The 27024-nt window shown below is 44.0% G+C and overlaps 1 protein-coding gene across 1 annotated transcript in view; it reads left to right on the top strand.

The window, feature by feature from the left end:
• The window catches only part of KPNB1 (karyopherin subunit beta 1), a 48136-nt gene extending 33734 nt beyond the window's left edge, over positions 1–14402 (top strand). The window contains exons 17-22 of the mRNA XM_073608093.1: positions 2551–2658; positions 2764–2907; positions 3555–3660; positions 8216–8330; positions 12566–12727; positions 12813–14402. Coding sequence (XP_073464194.1) covers positions 2551–2658; positions 2764–2907; positions 3555–3660; positions 8216–8330; positions 12566–12727; position 12813 — 636 coding nt within the window. The 3' untranslated portion in view covers positions 12814–14402. The remainder of the gene's footprint in view (positions 1–2550; positions 2659–2763; positions 2908–3554; positions 3661–8215; positions 8331–12565; positions 12728–12812) is intronic.
• Positions 14403–27024: the final 12622 nt, after the last annotated feature.

Raw genomic sequence — 27024 nt, 5'->3', positions numbered from 1 at the left:
TGCTGTTCAAAGGATTGGGTGTGTCCATCTACTGTAAGTTTGAGTGCTCCTATTCAAATCTGTTTGCAGTTCCAATGTAGGATGTCTGTCCAATTCCCAGCGCTAGGAAAGCTTCAACACTATATTTCATATATCTATAATATATAATTTTTTTTTTTTTTTTTTGATTTGTTAACTTTGCATTGAGTGCATTCTGTGGTTAGCTCCCTTACTGCAAGGTGGCTTTTTTTGCCTTGATCGACATCCAGTAAGCTTATCGCCACATCCCTATTGCTGCAGTCACCAGTGGTTCACGCTAGGAGAGCTGTATTACCAGTTTATATCCCTCCCTTTTGGACGAATGTTGGGCCCACGAGTCTTCACCGCAATACCAGCTACGATCCTGGCTCGTTTCTGCGGTTATCTTGATGACCTTCGTCTGTGAGCACTTTGCATGGGACACTGAAGGAACTCGACTTTGAGCGAGTCAGTCCTAATTCTTTCTCGTTTTGAAGTACCGGCTACTCGTTCTGGACACCTTGTTTGGGGTTTTCCTTTGGTGTTGAACACTTCTGCAGCTGAATCTTCATGGCTTTTGCTTAATTTAATTTTCTTTGCAGACTGCATATGTCTATTTTTGCATTGGCTTCTGGGCTTCATGGTGTCCTGAAGCTGCTGCATATGCGTAACACAATTCCAGGCATCTACATAAGATTCTGAACAAGTGTAACAGAGTTCCTGGGTCACTGGATCAATTCATTCACCTTAATCACCTGACCAGGCGTCCTCAGCTCAGTGACTTTGCTCATCCCTGCTGACCAGGATGTAATTTCTCCCCTTCAGTTGGCAGATCATCACCATGGACGCCAGCCTTTTTGGCTGGGGGAAGCATGATGGTTGTCTGTCCAGAGATGAAGGCATCTCATGTTATGGCTGGGACACAACTTTCTGCAGTTCAGAAGATTGCTGACCTGAAAGGCACTGGTGAAGTACAGTCCTTTGAACTGGAGAATAAGGGTTTTACAGGGAGTATAAAAATCCAGTTTTTCTAAACTTTGAATAGAAGGTAGAGTTATAAACTCTTCAGCACAAATGGGGGGGGGGGGGGGGGGGGGTAAAATTTCTTGAGTGTTAAACTGTTTCGAGTCCCCACTTCACAGTTCACATAAAATAATTGCCCTGTTCCTTTTGAGGTTTCCTTTTCACAAAGTGATGGGGCATCTCCAGTAGACAAATCTTCATAAAGTTCTCAAATTCCATCTAGCTTTATTTTGACTGGAGTCTGCTTTTAGGCTTAGTTCCCGCTGCGGGTCTGCACCCATTCATGCAGCTAGAACCACCTGCACAGGAAATGCATGTGGGTGCCTTTCTTAATGGCACCTGCAGACACTTCCCTTACTGGGGACCACAGTGCGCTTGCGGTTTACGTGTGTTGCGATTTAATAAATGTAGGCACAGTAGCCCATTCAAATGAATGGGCTGCTGTGCCTGAGCAAATACAGTTGAGGACCATTCCTTTTTCTTCCAATGTGATGATGTAGGTCTTTCCTTTAGAGAAATTGCATAGAAAGCTAAGATGTCAGTACAGTTTCCTACACCATCACAAGGCACTTGGAAGCTGATAAGCCACAACAGAGTCAGAAGACAAGTTTCTGAGAGGCGACAGCTTAACGCTAATTGAAAGTTTGAGTTTCAGCTGTGAAGAGAAGTCTTCGAGCTGCAGGTTTGACAGGCTGAGTGACTATGAAAGCCATTGTTAAGATGGCAAAACAAGAGGCTTGCTTGGACCACAAAGCACTGCCAGTGGACTAAAGACTGGAAGAAGGTCTTATCTAAATTTAAGATCTTCGGTTCATCATGAAGTTTTTGTACACCATAGAGTAGGTGAAAGAATTTTTGCCGACCCATAAAATACACTCTGGAATAAACCTAGTTAGTCGGGTTCATTCTACATCAAGATAATGACCCAAAACCTATCTCCAGGTTGTGTCAGCTACCGTTTTTGGAAGAGGACTGTAGGTTTCAGATCATGGAATGGCCAGCACAGTCTACAGACTTAAACCCCATTGAGCTGGTTTGGGGTGAAAGAAAAGCAACCTACAAGTGCATAACATTTGTGGGAACGTCTATGGGGCCGTTTCTGTGGAGAGTTCCCCCATAGGAAGCTGCTGGGGTTTTTTTTTTTTATTTTTTTTTTTTTTTTTCCCTCACTCATGAGCCTTTCTGTCTGCATTTACTGACAGACTCCAGGCCTCAGCACCACTCCCTAGTCACTGACTTTGGCTCTTGCTGCCTAAGCAAAGCCAGTATGACAAAGTGAGGGTAGAGAAGAGCTGCAGATGTGCATAGCACCGGACTGAATGAGGGCTCAGCTAAGTGTAAAGAGGGGGTGTACTACCTAAACAGGGAATGCATGAAGGTAAAAAAATGTTTAGTCTTTATAACCACTTTAACGTGTGTGTGCATATATGCTATATCCTTGTATATATTGGAGATATATCAGATAGGGGCCTAATTTTGTCTACAGGTGGCAGTTATTGTATTATACTAACTTGTGCTCTTCATTGCTAGGTGTGCCTGGCTGCTGTTGGGCTTGTAGGAGACCTATGCCGGGCTCTGCAAACAAACATCTTACCATTTTGTGACGAGGTTATGCAACAGCTTCTGGAGAATCTGGGGGTAAGAAATTTTCTTCACTGTATAGGGAGAATGCAGTACTTGAAATGTAAGCATATTTATTTCATACCATGTCCACTTTATTAAAGTCAGACTGCTCTCTTTCAGAATGAGAATGTTCACCGCTCTGTAAAGCCACAGATTCTATCTGTGTTTGGAGACGTTGCCTTGGCTATTGGAGGGGAGTTTAAGAAGTACCTGGATGTTGTGCTGAATACACTACAGCAAGCTTCTCAGGCTCAGGTGGACAAGGTAGGCATTTTCAGTGTTGGTGGTAATCTTCTTGAAATGCTAAAATTGGAAACTTTTCTACTTTATTCTAAAAGTGTAGAGTACAATCCAGAAGATGCCTAATATGTAGGTTTATATAGCTTGTAGAGGACCCAAGCTTAAAATGCTTAAATATCTAAATGGGCGGAGCTTAAGGCAGGCTTGGTTCCACCTTGCTGTATGGTTCTTCACTATGATGGCATTAACCATCCTGATTTTAAGTGGCTGGCTTTGTCCAAGCGTAATGTCTGTTGCTAAAGTAGCTTTTTGTATATTGGATCATTCAAGAGTTTTTAGCTCCTAAAATGCTAGAAAGTCTAAACATTCAAGAAAGTTCATGTTGTGGAATTAGCAGTCGTGGCCAGTCTTTCAACAATCTTTACAGACCATGTAATCTTCGTTCCCCAGCTACTGAACATGTGAATATATGATCTGTTTGAAATCACTGCAGTGTCAGATTGTACCAGCAGATGTCTGTTCAATTTGCTGTAGGTGAGATGGATGGGTGTTACACGGTGTAAGGCGTAAGGGAAACCAAAGCACTGTTAATTTTGTGGTATGTTTGCCCAAATTAAAACAAATTTTTTACATTTGTTTCAAACGTTCTTTATTTTGCTTTTCCACATCAGACAGATTACGACATGGTGGATTACCTAAATGAGCTGCGTGAGGGCTGTCTTGAGGCCTATACTGGAATCATCCAGGGGCTCAAAGGAGACCAAGAGAATGTGCACCGTGAGTACAGCCAGAGGTGTCTTGCATTCTTCTGCTCTTAACTTTTCTGCATATGGTTTTCTAGCATGTTTGTTTGTCATCAATTTCAAAGAACCCTGGTAATAGAAAAAGCTTATTTTCAGTACAGTACACAAGCTTGGATATTCATAGACCCTGGGTATTGGGCTGCTATCTCCAGGTAATTGACAAAGCTTTTACACACCCTTTGGGCATACTCCTATAACCCTACCCTAACTGTGAGACCTCAGTTTTTTCATAGTGTAATGCTTCGCTACTTCCAAATTGGTATGACCAAGGTTAATGCTATCGGATCTGTGCCTGGACCCCATGCTATGGGGGGTGGCCTTTAATGTTGCTTTGGGCACTTGATCTCCCTTTCTTTTCCACACCTCTCTACCCGAGTCAGATGTGGTAATACCTGCTTTAGAAGCCGTATACACATTGGACATGGCGGAAGACCTGGAGGTGGTATTGGCTGAGGAAGATTTCTCGCACACAGGCTTCTATACACCTGATGCTATGGCTTCATGAAAAATGCTTGTCAATGCAGATATGCTCACGTCTCCTGTGCGCAACAGCCTTGGTACAGTCTTGCTTGATTTTCTATATTCTGCCATGCTCCCCCAGGTAATAAAGTCTAAAGATCTTTCCTATTCATGAACAAACAGAATGGGCAATTTTATGACAATTGGGGTTCTCTTCCTGAAAAGATTTGTCCACTTGAAAAACCTTGCCCTACAATATCCAGATCCAGTGGAAAGAATTCACAAAATGTGGACTATGTTGCCTGTAGAAATAAGCCAACTGTGCTCAAATCCCTATATTTGTGTGTGTAAAAAAAAAAAAAAAAAAAAAAAAAAAAAAATTAAACTAGAACAGTCTACTGTCCAGAGAAGTCTGGCCATGGAAGAATTACGACCAAAAAGTCATGCCTCTGAAATGGAAACTAGGCTAAGCGACTCAACTATGTAAGAAAACCAAGGAACGGGGTGCTCTGGACTGATGAATCAAATCGTGATCTATTTGGCTGTAGCAGGAGACAGTTTGTTCGCTGGAGAGCGGTACAATGAGTGTCTGCAAGCAGTGGAGCATGTTGGAAGCTTCTTGCAAGTTTGGGGCTGCATTTCTGCAAATTGAGTTAGAGATTTGGTCAGGGTCAATACTGAGAAATGGATACTTCTCCAACATGCTATACCATCAGGGAGGCGTGTTATTGGCTCCAAATTTATTCTGCAGGACGACGACCCCACACATACTGCCAGTGAGATTAAGAACTATCTTCAGCCTAAAGAACCAAGGCCACTAATCCTTCCCCCAACGCAGTCTTCACATTGAGGTACACCCTCCTAAACGGGGCGGTGGGGGTGTATATTTGCCTCTCTGGGTCATGGATGTCCTAGACCCGTAGGTTCAGTTGGTTTCAAAGTATTACAAAATAGAGATCGGAACTATTACCACCTCACAACTTTCAAATCCACCCAAAACTGCCCAGAAACAGTTCAATTTGCAAAATTCCCTGAACCACCTTGTCTCAGGGAATCATTGTGTTAGTACTACCACAAGACAGCACTCTGACATGTTAATGGTACCAAAGCCCAATAGGCGTATTCATCCTATTCTGGATTTAAAAACAAATTCCTTCAAATGTTACATTTTGCCTTGAATCCAGAAGGTCAAAGATTTCCCATCTGAGATGAGGGAAATGCATTGTATCTGTGTGGACATCCAAGATGCCTGTTTACAAGTTTCCATTTACCCACTTCACCCCTTTCTACCCTTTGCATCGGCAGACAACCACTTAGGCCAAGGGGCAGTGTGACAAACCTATCCTGTGTTCACAAAGATCTGATCACTTCTGTTTGCCCTGCTTAGAACTCGGGGCGTCTAAGTCGTAGGCTATTTAGACAAACTTCAGGACTTTTGCTGCTATCAGAAAATGTCCAAGACAAATGCTCCAGGCCTTCAGCTGGGTGATCAGTTTCAACAAATCTGTTCTCCCAAGCTTTCAGTCATCTGGAATAATTGGGTCTTGTCCTGGACATATTCCAAGATAGTTATTCTAGCAGAAAAGAGCTTGTTCTCAAACAGCATGTGCTCAATAATAGAGATTGAAGACATCCCACTTTCCGCTGCTCCAAGAATTCTAGGCATAATGGTAGTGCCTTTTTCTCAATTTGCCAATGCTCTTGTCTAGCCAAGCAACGGATTTCCTAACAGTGGGGGAAGTCCTTCCTTCCCTATTGCTGGAAATTGTTTACAATAGACGCAAGTCTCAGGCTGGGGAGTGTCCCTATTCCTAACAGTCCAGGGAACATGGTCATAGAAGGGAAGCAAAGCTTCCAATCAACATCTTGGAGCTCAGATGAGTCAGGTTGGCCCTACAGCACTGGACCACTCTTCTGAAGGGGCACCAGTTAGGGTGCTGTCAGGCAATGGCAGGGCAGTGGCCTACATCCATCAAGGGGGGGTACCTGGGTTTGGTGACTTCAAAGTCATCCAATGGACAAGCTCTGTCCAGTGATCTGTGGCTCTCCTCCCAGGAGTAGACATCTGGTTAGAGTATTTCAACAGCCATCGCTAGGATCAGAGGGGCCCTTCATCCAGATGTCCTCAATCTGATATGCCAAATATGGGCGAGTCTAGATGTAGCCATCCCAGCCTCCAGATTAAAAAAAAAAAAAAATAATTTGTTGCCTGAACTAGGGATCCTCTAGTGCAGGGGTCTCCAAACTTTGAAACAAAGGGCCAGTTTATTGCTCTTCAGACATTAGGGGGCTGGACTGTGGCCCTTGCAAGTAGCAAATGTACTGGCATCGGTGGGAGTAAACCATGCAATAGGCTTGATGGTCAGTGTCAGTAAAAAAAATGCATTGTTGGTATCAGTGGGTGGGATAGTGCCCCATCATTGGTATCCTTTGAGTTAATAGTGCCCCATGATTGGTGTCAGTTGGAGGAATAGTGCCACCATCATTGGTATCTGTGGGAGAAATGGTTCCCCATCATTGCCATCTCTGTGGGAGGAACTGTGCTCCATCAATCATTGGTATCTGTGGGAGAAATGGTGCCCCATCATTGGTGTCAGTGGGAGGAATGGTGCCCCAGGGGCCGGATAAAACGCTGCCTTTTGGAGACCCCTGCTCTAGTGCCTTGATCATTTTGTCTTAGAGGCTAATTTACTTCTCCGTGTTCAAATCCTACCTCATCTGTGCTTTTACATGCCAATTCCACCTAATCCTCAGGGACTTCATGGCTTTTAGCACCACGTGTAGCCCAGTTGTGTAAGGCTGCCACCTGGTTTTCTGTTAAAGTAGAACTATAGGCAATACTTTTTTTTTTTTCCCTCATTTTGGATAGAGTAAGGGAGGGTTGGAACGCCTGTCAGTTTGTTTTTGTTTTTTAATTTATTTTCATTTTTGCCCTTGGTGTATCGTTGCAGAGATTTACCTTCCATTCCCATAGTTAAAAGAAATCCCTGCAAATGAAGGGAATCGCTTGGTGACGCCAGAACTATTGTCACCATTAGTAGATTTCCCCTTTTCTAGGGAAAACCCCAAAATTTTGGTGTTTGTTTTCTTTCAATGGTGATGGTAAAGAGGACAAAGAGGGTGGATCTTCCTAATTATGGTGCGCACGGCAATAAAAACTGACGGTCCTAATCTATCTTCACTCTGGCCAAAGTTAAAGCAAGTTTTGCCTTTAGTTGTATTTTAATACTTTTTCAGTTTTGCCAGGTGGACATTTTTTGCTTGTGCAGCTTTTTGGCAGTAAGGCCCCTTTCACACAGGTGCCGCTTGCTCAGCAGGGGATCGAGGTGGCTGACAGGTCCGTTTCCGCTCACTGCAGAGTTAAGACGACCCGGTCCCACTCTCCTCCTATAGGGAAATCTGGTGAAAACGGACTGATCGGATAGTGGAAGATGTCAGCTGACATGTCACAGCTGAGATCTGCCGCTCCAGGGTCCGATCAAGTCCACCTGAAAAACTGACAGGCAGACCTGATCAGTCGGCCCATTTGAAAGGGGCCTAAAGTTCTTGCAGAGGCTCTGAGGTGTCTTCTGACCCTTGTTGGGTCTTTTGGGACAGTTCGGTTTGCCTCATTGTTGCACACCCTTCCTTATTGCTTGGGGGCATCCCATGATATATAAATATTTTTCCTGTGTCCTCTACTGTACTATTAAGGAAAGGATTTTTAGCTTGCCTGTAAATTTCATATCTTGAGATACAGGTGACCAACTTTCCTTGGTTTACTCTCCATTGCATGCTTCAGAGCGGGTAGGATTATAGGGAAGCCACCCAAGGGTCCTGTCTAAGCATTTGGCCAGTAACCTGAAGGTACATGCCTATAACTCATGGTGTATGAATATTGTGCCTGTACTCTAGATATGGAATTTACAAGGCAAGTCTAACTTTTTTTTTTTTTTTTTCTTTTTTTTTCTTTGTGCAGCATGGTTGCTTTCATGGCTTTTGTCTTGACAAATTAAAAATTTTGCACTTTGAGTAAACAAATTTGTTGTTTTTTCTTCTGTAACTTACTTTTTTTTTTTCCCCTCTTTAAGCTGATGTGATGCTAGTACAGCCACGTGTGGAGTTTATTCTGTCATTCATCGATCACATCGCTTCAGATGAGGATCACACAGATGGCGTGGTGGCCTGTGGGGCTGGCCTTATTGGGTAAGGTTGCTGGCATATAGTGTTTACACTAATGTTCATTGGAGGACACTGTGCTGAATGTTTTTAACCTGTGGCTATACCACCACATGCAGGAAGTTTCAAAACTAAAACAAAAAGGCTGTACTGCTTTTCAGCAATGTGTGGGGTTATTCACTCTCGACTTTGTGCTTGCAGGTTCCCTTGCATCTCAACCTGCTTTTACATACAGCTCAGACACTGCTTTGGAGCCTTTTGGGCCTTCTTGTGGCTGGTGCTGCAGATTATAGTGGAGCTTGTCTCTAATCCTCTGGGGCGAGCTGCATAAAGCATTTTCTGTCTCCTGGCCCTGACGCCCCCCTCCCCCCGTTTCTTTAGATTGTGTCCCTAAATAGGCAGGTTTACTTAAGAGAGTCTTGCCTTCTCGTCTAGGACTCTGTAGTGGATTCTTCTCACTTTTTGAGTAAAGGCGAACTCTGAATCCTTTTTTTTTTCTTGGCGAGACACCATGGTAAGCCTCATTTAACCACTTGACCTCCAGAAGATTTACCCTCGCTTCATGACAGGTCAATTTTGTTTTTGCGATATGGCACTGCGTTGCTTTGACAATTACGTGGTCGAGTGACTCTACCCAAATTTGTGGGGGTTTTTTTTAAACTTTCTGCTATAAAACATTTAATAAAGAAATTGAAGAAAAATCTAATTTCTTCATGATGCATATTTTTGTTAAAAAAATAAGCATATTGATTGGTTTGTGCAAAAGTTATACAAGTCTACAAACTATAGTTTATACTAGTAATGACGGCTATCGGCTACTTATAGCGGGGCTGCGATATAGAGGCGGACATTCCATCTCTTCCTTCCTGAACCGCGATCTGCCTTGTTTACATAGGCAGATTGGCGTTCTGCCTCCTTGGCTAATGATTGGTGGGTGCCGGAGGACATTGGGTACCATGCTTCCACTGTGTAATCGAGCCACTGGCTGCGCACATACACCCCCTACCCGTAACTGTTAGATCGTGTGTGTGTGTGTAGCCATCTATCTATCTCTAACAAGTGCCACCCTGTAGCAGTAAAACTGCTATAGGGCGGACATGAACTGGTTAAGATGTTTAAGCTTGATAATCCTTTGACTCTTAGGGGCAAGGCTGTTCCACTGGTATCTCGTGAGTCCAAAATGTCTGCTGTGATTTACTCGATTTGTCATTATTTTGAGGAGTAATTTAACAATGGATTATTCTGTACCGACTCCTGCCCCCCCACTTTTTTGGTGGAACCACCAGTCTCTTGTGTGAACAAGCCAACAATCGTACGGTTTGAAGATGCTCCCTTTTTTGGGATCTTTCCAACAAGAAGCTGTAACATTTTAAGATTATGCCTTACATTGAAGCAGGCTTGCACCTGTGATCTGTATTTGCCTAAAATTGGTTGCTTATGCAGTGACAGATTGATCCAGGGTTAAACTTTGGGATAGGACTGCAATTAAATGGAACTAAACCTTCTTATCCTTTACAAGCTGACATCTTCGCTTCTTTTTGATCTGTGGTTGTTATGGTGCTGTACATGTTATCAGTTGGATACCAGCCAGTCGATGGCTTGACAATTCAGCTTGAGAGTACAAGCATTTGTGTTATTAACAGCATGTGATGAATACAATAAGGTGTTGCGTTCGAACGTACATAAATATTGTGCTCTTGTAATCAAAGTAGAACGTGGTAGGTGACCTGGAAGGACAGAGTGAAAATCTAAGCTACTGTGTATAAAACTAAAAAGTGTGTGTGTGTCTAGAGACCAGTATAATGGAAAGGGTGGCTTTATAATATGAAGTAAAGCATCCAGAGGGCTAACCAAGCAGTTAATGAGGGGCAAAAACTAGGCTTGCTAAAAGTGGCTATATTGTAACAAAATCAAATCCAAAAATTTAGTGAGGCATATGGCTCACATAAACCAAACAGTATATCACACCCAATGTCCCTTCACCTGAACAATTAACCATGTCACTATAATTCAGACATCAGTAATTATGCGGGATACACCAATTGGCATAATATTGCCATGGGAAGTTGCATAATGCAGTAGTCTTAGCCAAGTTGTGTAATCCACATGAGCTCCAAAGTCTCTCCAATCAAAAGAAGCTGGCATGGCAAACCTATGCTAATAGAAAAGCAAAACCTATGGAATTCTGATTATGTTGCTTGTCTTTTATAGAATAAAAAAGCTGTTTTAATATACAAGCTCCCGTGTGTGTGTAAGCCACACTGACAAACTGGCTTGGAGTCTGAAAAGTCATAGATCAACAGATATACATTAGATGGAACAAGGTTGGTTTAGAATGATTTGCTGTCACTTTAAGACAAATTAGTGGACAGCCCCTCCCGTGTATACTCTGGTTTATTATAGTGACATCATTTTTTTTCTAATGAAGGGACATTGGGCATGATATACTGTGTGGTTTATGTGAGCCATAGGACTCCCTATGCCTGTTTTTGCCTTTTATTAACCATTGGGTTATCCTCTGGGAGCTTTACTCCATATGAGAATATAGCCACCCTTTCCTTTATAAGCTACTGAGGACCCACTTATTAAAAGGGTCATGGAGGTCTGAGTGTACAACCTAAGTGTGAGCACCAAGGAGACTGGTTTTGTGTTCTGGGAAGGAGGCGTTTTGTAGTCCACACGGTTTGCTGGAGCACATATTGAGATTTGGATGAGGCACTGGATTTTTTTTTTTTTTTTTTTAGAGACTAAATATTTGTGGAGGTAAAATTTACATATAAAGGACACGCTGGATGACTCTGAATTCGCTTTGTTTCATTAAATACTTTTCATGTTAAATTAATTATCACATGTTTTTTCACATATTTACTTTGATTACAAGAGCATGATATTTCTGCATATAATGGGAGTGCAGCATTTTATTGCAATGCAAAATAACCTTTCCACTTAAAGGGGGTTTTATTGTTCACAGTACTAGCAGCCTCAAAGGAGTATGAACTGCACAGTAGTGTAGCATAAGTGCAGAATTTTTTTTTTTTTTTTTTTTGTGCTGTTCTCCAATGAATTGTTTTGTAAAGCTAATAATCCATCCTTTTCTCCAGTAGTTTAACACACATCCACAGGTTAAGAATATTCAGCACTATGTACTGTAAAGAGCTAATGGAGAAGGCTATTAAGAGTACAAAAAAATCCTACTTTTGTAAATTAATGTGCCTTGCATTGTTAAACATTTTTGGTTGTCCAAATTTGGGCTTCAAGGGGTTTTCTACTTTATAGCAAAAGATAATCTGGGGGGGGGATCTGTAGACATTGGAACAAAGTGTGTATTTTTGGAGTTCTGTGCTGAGATGTTTACAGTGGTTTTTTAAAATCTTTACAAACCTGATCCAATGGGATCTAACAGCTGTCTTAGCCAATGAGGAGGAAGTGTCCCCAGAGAGCTGAGGCTCTCGTGCACATTGCTGGATTGCGATGGGGGTTTGTATACTTGTTTTAAAAAAAAAAAAAGCTTGAGCCTTTAGAACCACTTTAAGTGAGTATGATAGATCAACCTCCCATTTGGCCAACTCTACTTAATACCTTTTTTCTCTTGGGAAAAAAAAAAACCTGCTCCAGGCGCCTGTACCTGAATATCGCCTTCCTTGCCAAAGGGTGCAGGCTCAGTATGTAGGATGCAGATAAGGATCCGGATAGCAGCACTCCAAGAAATTCATTTCATTGAGGATTCAGTCCATATAAACAATAAAAATGCAAGTTGCTAACATGTTTCACACCACTCTCACTGGTGCTTAATCATAGCTATAATTAAGCACCAGTGAGCTGTGTGAAACGCGTTGGTTTGCCTTTTTATTCGGTTTATGGACTGAATCTTCAAAAGAAATGGTGTGCGGCTATCTGGATCCTTATTTGCTTATGCAACATTTTTCTCCTGCCAGGAGAAAAGCAGCATAAAGTGCTGCATTTTGCAAATTGTAGATACTTCAGGTGTTCATAAATTTCTTTGGCCAGAATAAATTAATCTGGCCAACGGCATGAAAGCCCAAACAGTATCCAAGTCACTGTAAGCTTTCAGCTTGCTGAGTCAATCATCAGCAATGTCACATAAGGGGAGTAAATTATACCATCTACTGGGGGGAGTGTAATCTTCTTGGGTCCTAGTGGTGGATTTCTCATATGTTGGTGATGGCAGCAGTAAAGTGAACTGGTTGTTATGCTTTTAAGACTAAAGCTGTGTTTTTTAATGCTTCTTTTTGCCCCAACAGAGATTTATGCACAGCGTTTGGCAAGGATGTGGTAAAGTTGGTGGAAACTCGACCAATGATCCATGACTTGCTAACAGAGGGTCGACGATCAAAGACGAACAAGACAAAAACACTTGCTACCTGGGCCACCAAGGAACTACGAAAGTTAAAAAATCAAGCCTGGTGGGTAGAAGAATTTGTCATGAACAGTGATATATCAATACTTTGTGCTCCTGTATAACCAGATGTTTTTGTTTTTATTCTTTAGACCATAGCGGCTGGGTGAAGCTGACAACCCACTGGAAATCTCCAACTTTCTTTGAAAAAAAAAATTATATCCCGGAAGCGAGAAGTGTGAGCGGTTACTGAATGTTTGAGAGTGCGAGAGTGACTGAGTGAAGCTTCAAACATACCACATGGATAAACGCGACCACAGCAGTGCTGTGAGAAGAGCAAACTTCCTGGGAGAAAGGGGGTGAGAGCCCGCCCACCAGCTGAGAGGAGCAAGGGCCTGTGGGTCTTCACTAATTCTATGTCTGCTTGCACCACTGCCTTGTGGCCAGGGCAGAGCAGGAGTGACTGGTGTAACTTTATTTTATAGTTCATTGTTACATCTGGCCTTTTTTCCTTTTTTTTTTTTTTTTTTTTTTTTCTCCAATGTCCCTTGCTGTATAAAGATACACAGCAGTAATCTGTTGCTGCATTGCCTATCTCCTCTAGTGCAGGGGGACCTGAGCGAAAGGAATCTCAGAGTGAGTGTGTGTGAGTGCAGAGGTTTAGCAGTGTCTACAATCTGAGCTTCATACAGTTTATTCTGGTTCAGAAGAAAAGATGTTCAGTGTTCCAAAAAAAGCTTCTGGTATCATCAGGCGCATTTTTTTTTTTTCCAGGTGCACAGGGCAAAAGTTTCTAGATTTCAACATTTTAAGGTCTGTTTCTCTAGGTTATTTAAACTGTTTCTTTTCCAGAAACTTGCACAACACAGGTGTTTCTGGCAGGGAAGCAGTTAAAGGAAACACTGGCTAGGACATTTAGTCCAGTAGTAAACGTACCGTAGCCTGTAGTGTAAATCTACTTTTGTCGATCTGTGAATCAGGCCAGGAGCAGGGAGGAGTTGGAGTTGGATAATCAGAAATCACCCCACAGGTATTGAGCAGAATGTTCCCATCTTTTTTAATAGGAAATTAAAATAACTGTGGAAAGCACTTAAAAGGTGTCCACTTTCCCTCCGTGCCCAAGGATTTAAAAGCAGCCCTGACCCTAAAATGTGCCAAAGAAAAAAAAAAATTGCTCAGAATGTGAATTGACCCCTTCCTGCAGCCAGGAGGTGCTGTGGTGCAACACTACTACACATATTGTGTTCTCTCTGTGGCTTGTACCAAGCCCCTCTCTTGGCACTGAAATGGTTTAATCGACAATGTTTGAAGTACTTCTTGCCCTACATACGCTGGTAACAGACATTTTGATTATTCAAGAGGCAGCATTCTAGGTAAACAGAGACTAAAGCCCTATAGGCTTAATTGTTCTCTGTAGACTGATTTGGCTGCATTGTATTTTAGTGCAGCAAACAAAATGGCTGTACCTTAGTGTATGGGTGACCCAGGCTTAGGTGAATTAAAACATTGATGCTATAGCGCGTGCAACTTTTATTTCAGAGACTAATGTGATATTCAATTTCCTGCACTTAAACATAAAGGAAAACTAATTAAAATAGTCAAAGTGAAATGGGGAGGAAAAAAAAGTATATATTATAGATACGGACTGGATGTACGTTGGACCATGGCACTTGTACAAGGTTCTATTTTTTCACTGCAGTTAAACATTAATAAAATGGTGTCAAACATCCCCAACCCTCCAACTTGTGTTCTTGTTTTTGTTTTGTGAAAGGAAATTGTCTAAAGTACCCATTTTATTTGCCCTCCTTTTTTTTTTTTTTTTTTTTTTTTTTTTTTTTTATATGTCCAGGTTTTGAATGAGTCATAATAGAGCGCTCTGTAACATGCAGTCGTGTACCTGCAGTACATGAGCTTGGTGACCGCTAAGATTTTCTGACTTCTTAGAAAAGCATAGAGTTGAAATGATTAAAGTTCTGCAAACATGCTGTGACAAGATAAACCAGTTCATTACTTTTCTTAAGGTCTTCATTAGAGTTATGCTCAAACCAGTACTTCTCTGTGCTGAGATTCATTACTGAAAAAAATGAACGGCAGCAAAGCTATCTTGTTACACTGGGCCTCCATCGGGGGGGGGGGACAAATTGTACGCGCTTAACTGACAGCTACCAATCGCATTTCTCTTCTCCCACTGCACTGTCTTGGCAAAGCGGATGATTGTGCTAATTACAGGCTCTGATGGAAGTATTTGCTTCAGACGCTGGGAAAAAAAACATGACCCATTGTGACCAAACAGTTGCTTCCGAAGTTGGCAGAGAAGTGCAATTTGTTTCCGTTGGCAGGATTGAAAAGGATTGGACAAGCCACTTCCTGCCTCTGGCATCCTATGCAATCCTTAAGTTTGAGAGCTGGATGTGGGGTAGTCAGCTGAGACTGTAAATGCCTCTAAAGCTACTATCGCCTGCTGCTAGTAAAGCTATCCCTGGCCTGATTGAACTACCGTGACTGGTGTCTCTAGAACTTCTTGGATCTATCCCTCAATTTATATCGGAGGTAATGGAGAGTGAAGACTTAAGCTGAATTTTTTTCCTTCATGCTGTCTTTCTATGCTGTGCCATTTGTAGCTTGCAAGAAGAATAAATGGTGACACAGTGGTGGAATTATTTCATGTGTTTTTGTGCCTGTCTATACTTTACTTCTGGTTGTTTGCAAGCTGTTTAGTGTCCAATGAATGACACTATTAATGCTACGGTGAAAGCTGCCTGTTGGAAGGCTTTCTTTGCATGTTAATTTTCTTAATCATATAGTAGAAAACATCTTGAATCATAACTGATGTGTTATATGCTGCACCTTCAGGTGAACACAAGCTAAGCCACTTAAAGCTTTAACGCTTCCTCATGTAACCCCTCACCAGGTAAGCCTTTGTTTTTTGCTAGTGTCCTTAGGAGTCTTATCCTTGAGGAGCCCCCTTCATTAGGGGAGGGGGGTGTGCCTGTCCAGATAAGGTGTAGAAGTGTGCTGGGATCATGCGCTGACCCATTAAACAGATGCTTTGCGTATTACATTAATCCTGCCTTGGGTCCAAGTTGCAGTGCCTGGTCTGTGTGGAGATAAACTGCTTTAAATGGGGTGTTACAGCGATGCTGCTCTATTCTATTACCCAGCCAGAAGAGGTGGGCCTGAATGCATCTGTTATGAGCTTCATTTTGGCATGTACTGTGCGTGCCCAGATGCACTGTAGTCATGAAGTCACAACTGCAAGTGCCATTTTGTGACAGCGAGCACAGGCGACAGCACCATCAGAGCTCTGGTGCAGTGTCCCACTGAGGAAGGATGTAGTTCAGGTCCAGCCTTCTATGCACACAAATGGCTTGTTCCAAATGCAGACAACAGGTGCCACTGCCTACAACACTTCTGCAGTGGCTGCCTTCAGGAGTGCAAGCAGTGTGTTTATTCCATTAGTTATGCAAACAAGTATCTTTTTATAGGGGGGGCCTCAAGCAGAAATGGAGCAATCAAAGTATAGTGGGTGAGCCAGTTGATGGTAGTAAAGGCTAGGACTCTCCCTGGATTGGTCTTTGTGCAGGTTGAGGACCCAAGGGTGGATTTTTCACCAGCTATGAAACCATCTGGCATTCTTTTTTCCAGTTCAGAGTTGTCTTGCTTAAGCAAGGAGGAATTTTCCACACCAATGTCTTCCCGGTTAGCAGGAACTTGTGACTTTTAAGAGCTCTGGCAAAAAGGCATGTGGACACCATCCTTCAGTTTCCTCATCTGATTTTTGGATTCTTTCAAATGGTCAGATGTCCGGTTTCTTCCCCCCCCCCCCCCCCCCCCCTCTTATTCAGATGATGCTTCTGTAGAAGCTCCCTCCGCCACCATGTCCTCAAAATTGAATACACTATTTTGGTGCTTGACGTGTGTAGTGTCTCAAGCTGGATCTGCCAAAGCCTACAGGCCCTTAAGTGACCAGCATGGATTCTAGAAAGCAGAAGAAGCAACCACCTACATTTCCTTTGCATGCATTGGTGGATGTCTTTTAAAACTAGAAGCACTCAGTGAAGATTTAATGGCTTTATGCAGCAGTACCACCCAATTGATGAGTTCTTGGAAACAGGGGTATCACGCATAACATTTTTTATTGCGTGCCATATCAGTATTGCTTGCCCTCAGAGGGCTGCTTCAATCTGTATGCCTATATAAATGGATTTACTCTTTATCATATTAGGTAATTGACTGCTTTCGATTACTGGTTTTAGTTATAACCTAAAACTGAAGGGATGACAAGGACTGATGCAAATCAATGTAGTTGACAACCATGGACCCTCAGAGGGGACACATCAGCAGTGCAAAATAGATCAGTCATAAAAGGGTTCAGAAGTCCATAAAGTGGATGGATAGCAGCAGCTATCCTCAGAGTAAAGGCAGCTCTGTGGGATAAACGCAAACTGTGAAAGGAAGGAAGCACCACCTGAGTAGTATTAAAAGGCAGAATTTATTGCAAAGGTATCCTCACAGGATAGAAGTGTAAAACATGCCGATCAGATGTGTGGGGAAGCTGCTGCGATCTGTCCTATGGACACTGCACTTGCCAGGCAACCGCTGCAGATGGAGTGGTGTGGAGTGTCCTATGGCCACTAGGAAGTTCGGGTAAACCAGAGTGGAATGCAGGGTGGAAGTGATGACATCGGAGGCAGGGTGTGGCTGCAATCCAAGGGCTTTGTGCTTGGCGCGTCAGCTTCTTCTACTGGCCACCATCAGAAGTCAGGTTCCACCCTTGCATTAGTGCACACACCTTACCGGGAAGAAGTGGAATGTGCAGGGGCTGGAGTCAGCTGCCAGAGTATGCTCAATCCAGTTTAGGTGGAGATATGGGGGTGCACAGGATCTGCAGGAGTTATATCATCCTCTCTGCTGCTGAGATGAGGAGGGAGTGACACAGCTGCAGTAGAGGTGCAAGGGCCACATGCTCTAAGAAATTTTTTCTTTTTGGTGGGGGATTTGATCCGTCTATTTTCGTGTCTCCAGTAAGACCCTTGTGATTCTGGTTAAACTTAACTTTCAGGGACCCTGCAAATAAGCCTTTTGAGGCCCTGCTCAGGCTTCATTTGCCTAATTGGGATTGTCTGCCCAGCCATTTGTAGCGATTTTCAGTAAATCACAGACCATTAGGGCTTGGTCCAAATGGAATCCTGGTAGTATTGCAGCCAGTTTTCCGCTCAGCATCAACGGATGTTTGTAGCAGCTTTATGCTACTGCATGGAGTGATACACTATGGCAATTCTCACGTTTTGTGTGTGTGGGTTTTTTTTTTGGTACAGATGTGATGGATCCTCTGGCTGAAATGCTAGTAAGAAGAGTTTGAAGAGGGTGCCTTTTGAGGGGAAAGTCTCTAGTGTCCATACATCTAAGTGATAGGTGGCAAATTCATGCTGTTGTAAAGGAGGGTTTCCACTGGTAAATTGGGGGGTTCCTTCAGGGCAGATTTACATTTTGTTCCCCGCAGGCCTCAGCTTCCAAGGCCTAACTGCACCATTTCTTTTGGTGCAAGCCTTGACCTTCCAAACCTGTAATCTGTTCCCAAGTTTCCTTCACAATGGGGTGGATTTCTGCAGCCCACCTGGTGCTGGTTCCTGTATTGGGCACCTGAGTTCAGCAAGCTGTATCCTCTGCCTACAAGTCAGTTTCAGATCTTGCCTCCAATGTGCCATTGTTCTCTCTTCTGAAGGGAGAACTTAGGCTGTGTTACAGCTGATGGCACTGAGTGTGGTGACCCTGGATCTGGAGGGACAGATTTCAGGGTGTTTGCTGAAAAAATGGTCATGGTCCCCAAGCTGAACAGTGACAGCTGACCCATTCTGGACCTTTTTTAAATTTCTGAACCCTATACTGATGGTTATAAAAGCCCAGATGAAATTGGCAAAACCATCATTACAGCTCTCTAACTAGGGGACTTCATGACCTTTGTGAGCATAAGGATGCATATTTGCACATATCCCCCTCTCCTTTTTCTTTCTTCTACCTTCACACTAGTAATATCTGTGTCTTTGCAGTGGTGTATCATTCACTTTTTGGCCCTTTCCTTTTGGGCTGGCCACAGCTCCTAGTCTTCACAAGTCCTAGCCCTATTGCATTCCCAAGGGTACCACATTCTGGGCTACTTAGATAAGCTCCTCCTGTGGGAGAAACTGGCTCTGGTCTTGATGAAAAGCTACAAAAGATGGTATATTTTGCTGGGCACAGCTGAGCCCTGCATTCTTTATGTAGCCAACTCCTGAGCCCTGGGGCCCCTGATGTAAGGAAGGGGGCTCTCAGGGGCCCCTGATGTAAGGAAGGGGGCTCTCAGGGGCCCCTGATGTAAGGAAGGGGGCTCTCATGTAAATAGGGAGGCCTCTCTGGGGACCCTGATGTAAGGGGGAATCTGCACTAAGATATGTAACAATATTATATATATTTACACACACGTATATTATGTGTATGCCCACTCAAGCATATTACTTTCTTTACTTGCTGCTATGGGCTCTAGCCCTGGATCTTTTGTAGACCTAGCAACGCCCCTGACCATGGGTATATATAGGAGGCCTGCCCCCTGCCAATCCTAGTTGGGGGATTGGTCAGGGCTCCCAAATACACCTCATGTCACTCCAGCACTCTGCCATTTTTCCAGAACGTTCTCACTGGAAACAGAGGCGGTGCCCAAGAGCTAAAGCTCTGTCACCTGCTGCTACACTAAACCACTCCCCTGCCCCCAGATCCAAAACAAACAGGCCTAACTCACAGCTAGGACTGCCTAAATGTACCTGCACTGGCAGTACTCACAAAAAAAAAAAAATTCTGTCATGTATATACACTGTGCATTACTATACACCCCTAGCTACAGGTCCCTGCAGCTAGACACATGACACACTTTTTGGACTAGAGCATTTCTCCCATGGAAAAATACTCTGCTCACCAAATTCTTGTCATCTGGGAATGATGAAGATGGACAGCCATCCCATCCATGAAGGTCCTAAAAGAAGACATTACTTATAACATCCTACACGTACATGCTACCTGTACACTACCACTGAAAGATAATCCTTCCAGCAGAGAAAAATCAAATCACATATTTCCTGCTTGTTTTGTCAGAAGGGAACTACTAACCCAAAAAGAGAACAGTAACAAACATATATGTACAAACTTGCAAAAAGTCCTTTCCTGATAGAAGGGGTCCCTCTCGGACAGCAGGATCCAAAAGAGATGGGCAAGAACAGTACACCAAAAGTGTCCATGAAACAGACAGTCCCTCTGTCAGGCACGCTGGGTGGCAGGCATAGGCTGTTCCTTTAAGAAAAATGTCAGTGCTGGAGAGACTGCAAGCAAAGGCCAACGATGGTGCATTATATGGTGGGACTGTCCAAAAATAAAGTAGTACTAGCAAGAAATAGTAATATAAAGGAGATAACTGGCGAGAAAATAGAACAAAATATATGGACTTGTTTATTTCACGATTCCAAAGAAACAATATATGAGAACAATAACCCCAAAACTCCTGAATGCCGCAAAGGGTTTGATCCCAAAAAAATGGTTAAATAGCGAAAAACCAAGTATAAAAGAGTGGTTTGAACAAATAGATTATTACAGTAAAATGGACCTATTGAGCAGTAGGGTTAGAGGACAATATAGGAAATACACTAGCACCTGGGAGAGTTGGAAAAATTGTAAGGCCTCGGATAAGTATTTGGAAAAGATGAAAGAAGGTGAAGGGTTGTGAGTTAGTAATTGAAGGGGCCTAGAAAGAAATAAGGGGGGGGGATGGGAGGGAAAAGGGAAGGAAGATAAGACATGGGTAATGTAGTTGGAGTAGTTCTATTTTCTATTTCTTTTTATGTAAAATAAATTAAATAATTAGATAACTAATAAAGATATTGTTGAATAAGCCACTATGATGTGAAAATGAGATGGGACAAAATTGAACTGCAAAGTTGAAATAAGTCTCTCAGAAAATTTTGCTGAAGTGGAAAAAGAAAAATGTCAGAAAGGAAAACCACACACAACTCTGCCACTTCCCTGCAATCCTTGTGGCTGCTTCTATGGTGGCTGTACAGCACAACAGTCCTCCTTACACAAAGAAGCGGGGATACGGCAATCTCCTGCTATCCCCTTCCTCCCTGACAGAACGAATGGCTCCTGGTAGGCTGACCCGCCTTTACAATCAGGACACAGTACCTGTAAATAGCACGTCCCAGCTTTCATTCCTCCCGAATGTCCATAAATCGGGCCCAGGTATCACTCTCTGGCACCCGTAAAGGCTTTGGGACGTGCAGAAAATCCCAGACATCCCAGAAAATCCCAAACAAGGTCATCCTACTACTCTCCCCGGGAGTTCTCCATGATGTCCATTATCTGGGAGGGGACATATGGGTAGTCCAGACCCCACTCCAGAGCAACCCTTCCCTGTATCTCCCTCTGGAAGCGAGAGAACCTGGGTAATTCTTTAGGCTTCCCCTTCCCTGGCAAGACAGATGAATCCTAGGGATGTAGGTGGGTGCTCTGGTCTGGGTAGTTGAACGTCAGCCTCGCAGAGTTTAACCACTTGCTTACAGGGCACTTAAACCCCCCTCCTATCCAGACCAATTTTCAGCTTTCAGCACTGACGCACTTTGAATGACAATTGCGCGGTCATACAACACTGTACCCAAATGAAATTTTTATCATTTTTTCACCACAAATAGAGCTTTCTTTTGGTGGTATTTGATCACCTCTGTGGTTTTTACTTTTTGTTAAAATGTAAAAACCTGAATTTTGTTAAATTTTTTTATATTTTGTTATAAAAAATTTAAGACTGGTAATTTTTCTCCTTCATTGATGTACGCTGATGAGGCGGCAGTGATGGGCACTGATGGGCGGCAGTGATGGGCACTGATGGGCGGCAGTGATGGGCAGCACTGATTGGCACTACAGGTGGGCATTGATAGGTGGCACTGATTGGCACTACAGGTGGGCACTGTTTGGTGGCACTTGTGGGCACTGTTTGGTGGCACTGTGGGCACTGTTAAGTAGCACTGTGGGCAGTTTTAGGTGGCACTGATGAGGCAGATGTGCCTCTTCCACTTGGGGACCGATGTCCCTGACGCGCAGGGAGCGTGCACAGGGGAGGCCGTCATACGACGGCCTCCCGGGAATTCAGGTCCGCGCTGTGGCCGTCATTCGGCCATAGCGCTGATGCGTAGTGGTTAATGCAAGGGACAGGGGTCCATACTGTGGGCTGAGTATCTTCTCCTGCCTCTGACTGGGTCTCTGTGGGCTGGGAACCTCCTGTCTCCCACTCCTCGTCAGAAATCTTCTCAGGGGAAGACCACTCAAACAGTCCCTCCAAAGACCCAAACTTTACCAGTATACTGGGGGAACCTCAATCTATAACCCGGCCCTCTCTTACCTCATCCAGCTCACCTGGAGGCATGTGCAGTCACCAGGACACAGGTCGCAGGAGCATCCTCTTCGCCACATATGTCCGCTATCTTCATGGAGGGGGTCGCCAGGCAGCAACATCTCTCCGCCTCTGGCTGGTGATCTTTGGCCCTCTCTGGGCTACTGAATCTCCCGCGGCTGCGGTGTACAAAGTCCTGAAAGCAGGTAGACATAGTACCCCGGCTCTTGCTGGACGGATCCCAGTCTGGTAAGTGGCGCCCCGCAATGGCCGCACCGGACCCAAGCAGTCACTCCCGCTGTCGGGATCTGGCACTCAGGGCAGAGCAAACACAGCTGCTTCCCTTCGTCAATCACCCCCAAGGCGATCCCTCTGCAAAGCTCCAGCTGGATGCCAGTACCCACTCCTGCACATCAGGTAACCACTGCAATGTGGGCTTCAGCTGATTACCCTCTGCCATCTTCAGCTGCCTCCTGGTGGCTGCAGCTAGCTGGAACCTGTAAGTTTCTTCCAGGGTGTGGCTCCTCCCTCTAACTCCCTGTCTGCTCAGCGCCTGAGGAACTGATAAGCAGGCTCCATTCTGCACGTGCTGTGTTAACCCCTGGTGGAACAAACTGAAGTTTGCAGGCATGCTGATGCTGGCAGATTTTGCCCAGACATGTTGCTTGGTGCGGACTGCGCCACAGTAACTAGAGACTGATAGCAGGTGTATTGTCCAGTGGTTTCCTAGTAGCCATTTTAGATGAAGATAATTGTGCTAACTGATCCTTGGTAGACTACTGCTCCCAGCATGTCTGATGCAAGTCCTGCCAACCCTCCTGGCTGCAGTGACTTAACTTCCAACAACACCACAGTTTCTCCCTCTGGCTCCACATCCAATCCTGGCATGTCTCTCCCAGAATTTCTCACTGTGCTTCTCACTCACCGGCCTCGGCATGGATCCCTATTGAATGACTTTCCTGGCCGTGCTCCCCTCTGTCTTCCTCCTGTTCCAGGAAACCTCTCAATGATTGTATGTGTAGAGAGAGGCTCCCGAGCTCCAGGCCCGAGGTACACCCCCCCAGAAAGGTGGTTCTTCCACCCAACAACTCCTCCCACAACAGGCTGACCATGGGTATATATAGGAGGCCTGCCCCCTGCCAATCCTAGTTGGAGATTGGTCAGGGCTCCCAAATACACCCCATGCCACTCCAGCACTCTGCCCTGCCTCTTTTCCAGAACCTTCTCACTGGAAACAGAGGGGGCGCCCAAGAGCTGAAGCACTTATCAGTCACCTGCTGCTACACTAAACCACTCCCTTGTCCCCAAATCAAAAACAAACAGGCCTACTTGCAGTACTCACACAAAAATACTACTCTAGCACCTACCTAAAAGTAGAGGGTGCTACACACTCAATGGCATTCCAGACCTCTGCAGTACAAACTTCTGTTGGCCTGGAACAGGTCCACTTAATTGCTCGATAAGCCCATGCAACTGGCAGACAGGGCCAAGAATTCTCTGGCTTGGTGGATTTCCAGCCAGTCACTGCAACTGAGCAGGTCCTTCTGCTGACTTGGACAATTCTTGTCCCTGATCTTTGCAGTAAGACACTTTGATTCAGTGGGATCAATTTCAACTGATCTATGCATTTCCCCCCCTCTTCAGTTTCTACTGCTTTTTACTTTGCAGGATCAAGGTAGAAAGGGTGCTGGTGATCCCAAGCTGGCCCAGAAGGGCTTAATTCGTCTTTAAGCCATTTTTTGCATGCTGGTGGAACCTCATTGGCCTCTTTCAGACTGATCAGACCTGTCTCAAGGTTCCATCTATCATCCTGCTTCATATCTCTAGATTTAAAAGAATGACTGAGGCCCAGGTCTTGAGAGAGAGGAGGATCTCAAAAAGGCAGCTTTCCTTCATTGTACTTGGAAGGTGTACTTCCATTGGTGTGAGCAGAGGAATTTCAGTCTTTGCCAGCATTCAGTGGGTCGTTTGCTCACCTTCCTGCTGTTGGGGTTGGACTAGAAATTGGCACATTGTACCCTGAAAGGGCAGGTTTTAGCCTTGGCCTGTCTGTTCAGAGACCACAAGGCGCTCACTCTGGTGAAGGCTTTTGTGCAAGGGAGACATTGCTGCATCTCAGACACTAATGACTCTTGGGGACTTTCCCCTGGTGCCTTTAACCCTTCAAAGGGCCCCCCTTTAAACCCGTCTGCGAGATTCCTTTGTCAGATGTTATACGTAAAGTGGCTTTCCAGATGCTAATTAGCTGGTCAAGAAGGAAATCTGAAGTTGACTACCATGTGAAGAGCCTTTTTTGGTGCAGCGTAGGGCCTAGGTAGTCTTGTGGCCAAACCCTTTCCCCTAATTTGGTATCTGGATTCCCCTTAAATGAGAATATTTTCTTGGCTTCGCCCTTCTAAGGGTTCAAAGGAGGTGGCTCCACATTGCTTGCATGTAGAGTGGGCCATGTGAGTTTTCCTTGCAGCTACAGCTCGACCTGCAAATAGGACTTTCTTTTTTGTCTGGGCACCCTAAGAAGGTCTTTCTCCTACATTGTCTACTATTGCCAGGTGGATTTGCTGTATCATTTCTCATGCCTGTGCCTTGAAGGATAATGTGCTTCCCTTTCCGATCACGGCTCATTTGATTAGATCTGCCCCTTGGGTTTTAGCATCAGGCTTCTGTTGCACAGCTTTAAAGGCTGGCTCTCCATTAACACATTCCTAAGTACTACCATGTAAATGTTCAAGTTTATGCTGATGCCAGCTTTGACTGCCAGGTGCTTCAGTTTGGAGGTTGGAGTTAGGGTTAGCCTTTTGGGGGGTCTGATAAAGAGTTCCTAATTCAGGTTACCATCCCCTCATTTTACTGCTTTGTTATATGCCATCTGCTGGGATTACAGACCTGTATCCTGTACCATAAAGTAAATTGGATATTTTACATACTTGTAAAATACCTTTCTTGGTATACGGGACATAGGGACCCTCCCCTCTGTGAATGTGGTCCTAATATTGCTTGCTGCAAAACTAAGGCTTGCCTGGTGGTAGGGGTTAAATGAGGGGAGTGTTTAAAGTTTTGAGTGGCTTTTGCCAGTGTCAATCACTTGATGGTGTGGCATAGCTGTTATGATTCAAGACCTTGTCCTGTACTCCCATGAAATTTATTTTACAGGTTCCTAAAACAAATGTTACTATAGCTTTGCTGGATTCGTTGTTTGCTTCCAACTGCTTCTTTCATATGAAGTCTAGCATGAAAACGTACTACTTTTTATTGGCTTCATTTTTTGTGGAGAGGGGTGATATTTGGTTCCCAGCTGTGTCTTTTTACAGCCCTCTGCTGATCAGAGTTCAGCTTTTAAAGTGGTTGTAAACTCAGGAAAAAAAAAAAACCTTCAAGATAAAGGCATAATGAGCTAGTATGCATCACATGCTAGTCATTATGAAATGCTTACCTTAGATCAAAGCTGTTGCAGTGGTCCCCGCACACTGCTGTGACCGGCGACATGTCTCCCGGAGTTAACCTCCGGGTTCGTGGGTTCGCGGGCTTCGGCGCTATGATTTGCCATGCATGCGGGTGCTGCCTGTCATGGTACGGCTACTGCAGAAATGGCACGAGCGGGCCGTTTCTTCAGTGTGCATGTGCCAATGATGAGTTTACAACCATTTTAAATGGCCTATGCTAGCGCAAATGCTCCCGATACCGATACTAGCGCAAATGCTCCCGATACCGATACTTTGTGTGGTGCAATTTGCATCAATACAAAATGCTTGTGTATATATGAAAAAGCACCATCTAGGGGGCAGTTTATTAAAAATGTTAGAATTCACAGTACATACCGGGCCAAATGCAAATGCTGCATGTGTCCCAATAACGCTGATGATAGTAAATCACGGCTGCTGGAGATGATGTAAAGGCGGTCTGCTAATAGGCTGACATCACTTCTGCCCTATACCTATGGGGTCCCAGAACTTCTCCTCCAGCCCTGTGGGCACCTCCAGTGGCTGTGACTTGCTGTCATCAGGTCTGGGAAACCTATGCAGATTTTGCATTTGACCAGATATGTACTGTGAGCTCTAACGTTTTTAATAAACTGCCCACTCGATGGCACTTTTCCCTTTGTACACACGGAAATTGCATTCCTGTTCAAAATGCATGTGATTTGCGCCAGTTTTTTATTTTTTTGGTATTGACGCAATCTGCATTTCAAAGTATTGGTTCTGGTGAGTACTTGACTGAAAAAATCAGTACTTGTGGATACATTACAAAAAAAAAAAAAAAATGGTATCTGTGCTACCTTTGTGCGTCACACCAGTGCCCTATAAATGGCCAATTTTCTCCCAGATGTACTGGGGGAATGAGCCAACCCATTAAAAGGGGAATGTTGGTCTTTAAAGAAAATCTTTCATTAGAGTAACATAGAGACTACTAGCTGATCTTATGACCTTGTCTGACTTTCTGAAGCTGCATACTTTTGGCTTAAGGCCTACTGTGTTCAAACATGCACACTAGATAAATAATTCAGTGTAAATGGTCCTGTGCAGTTCCTGCATAAATGCATGTGAAACGTGCACCTTAACTTAATTAATGAGATTTGCATCAAATATATGAATCAATATAACAAAAGGTCTCAAGTGCACCGATGTAAACAAGTGATAATAGTGGCTTAAAAGATATTATCCCAGTGGGGTGAAATCAATATATGCATAAATGATGTGGTCTCCCTTTCCTGTGTGGGGTAATCCTGCTTCCACCAAACACCTCACAAAACTCTCACGTTACTACCATACAACAAGAGCCTAGAAGTAGGGTTCCCACTATATAGTCCGGTCTTCCGTTAGGGGTCCACCCTTTAGGTTTCCCTGTTGAAAACTTGGCTAGAGGGTCAAAGGTTTTGCTGGTCTCATGCATTCATATGTTAGGATAAAATAAACAAATTGCCCCTCATAGTGTGGAATGCTAAATAACTACAATTTATTAAA

Source organism: Aquarana catesbeiana, linkage group LG12 (assembly GCF_042186555.1).
Source record: "Aquarana catesbeiana isolate 2022-GZ linkage group LG12, ASM4218655v1, whole genome shotgun sequence".
Taxonomy (NCBI): Eukaryota; Metazoa; Chordata; class Amphibia; order Anura; family Ranidae; genus Aquarana; species Aquarana catesbeiana.
This window is presented reverse-complemented; position numbering and strand designations above follow the sequence as displayed.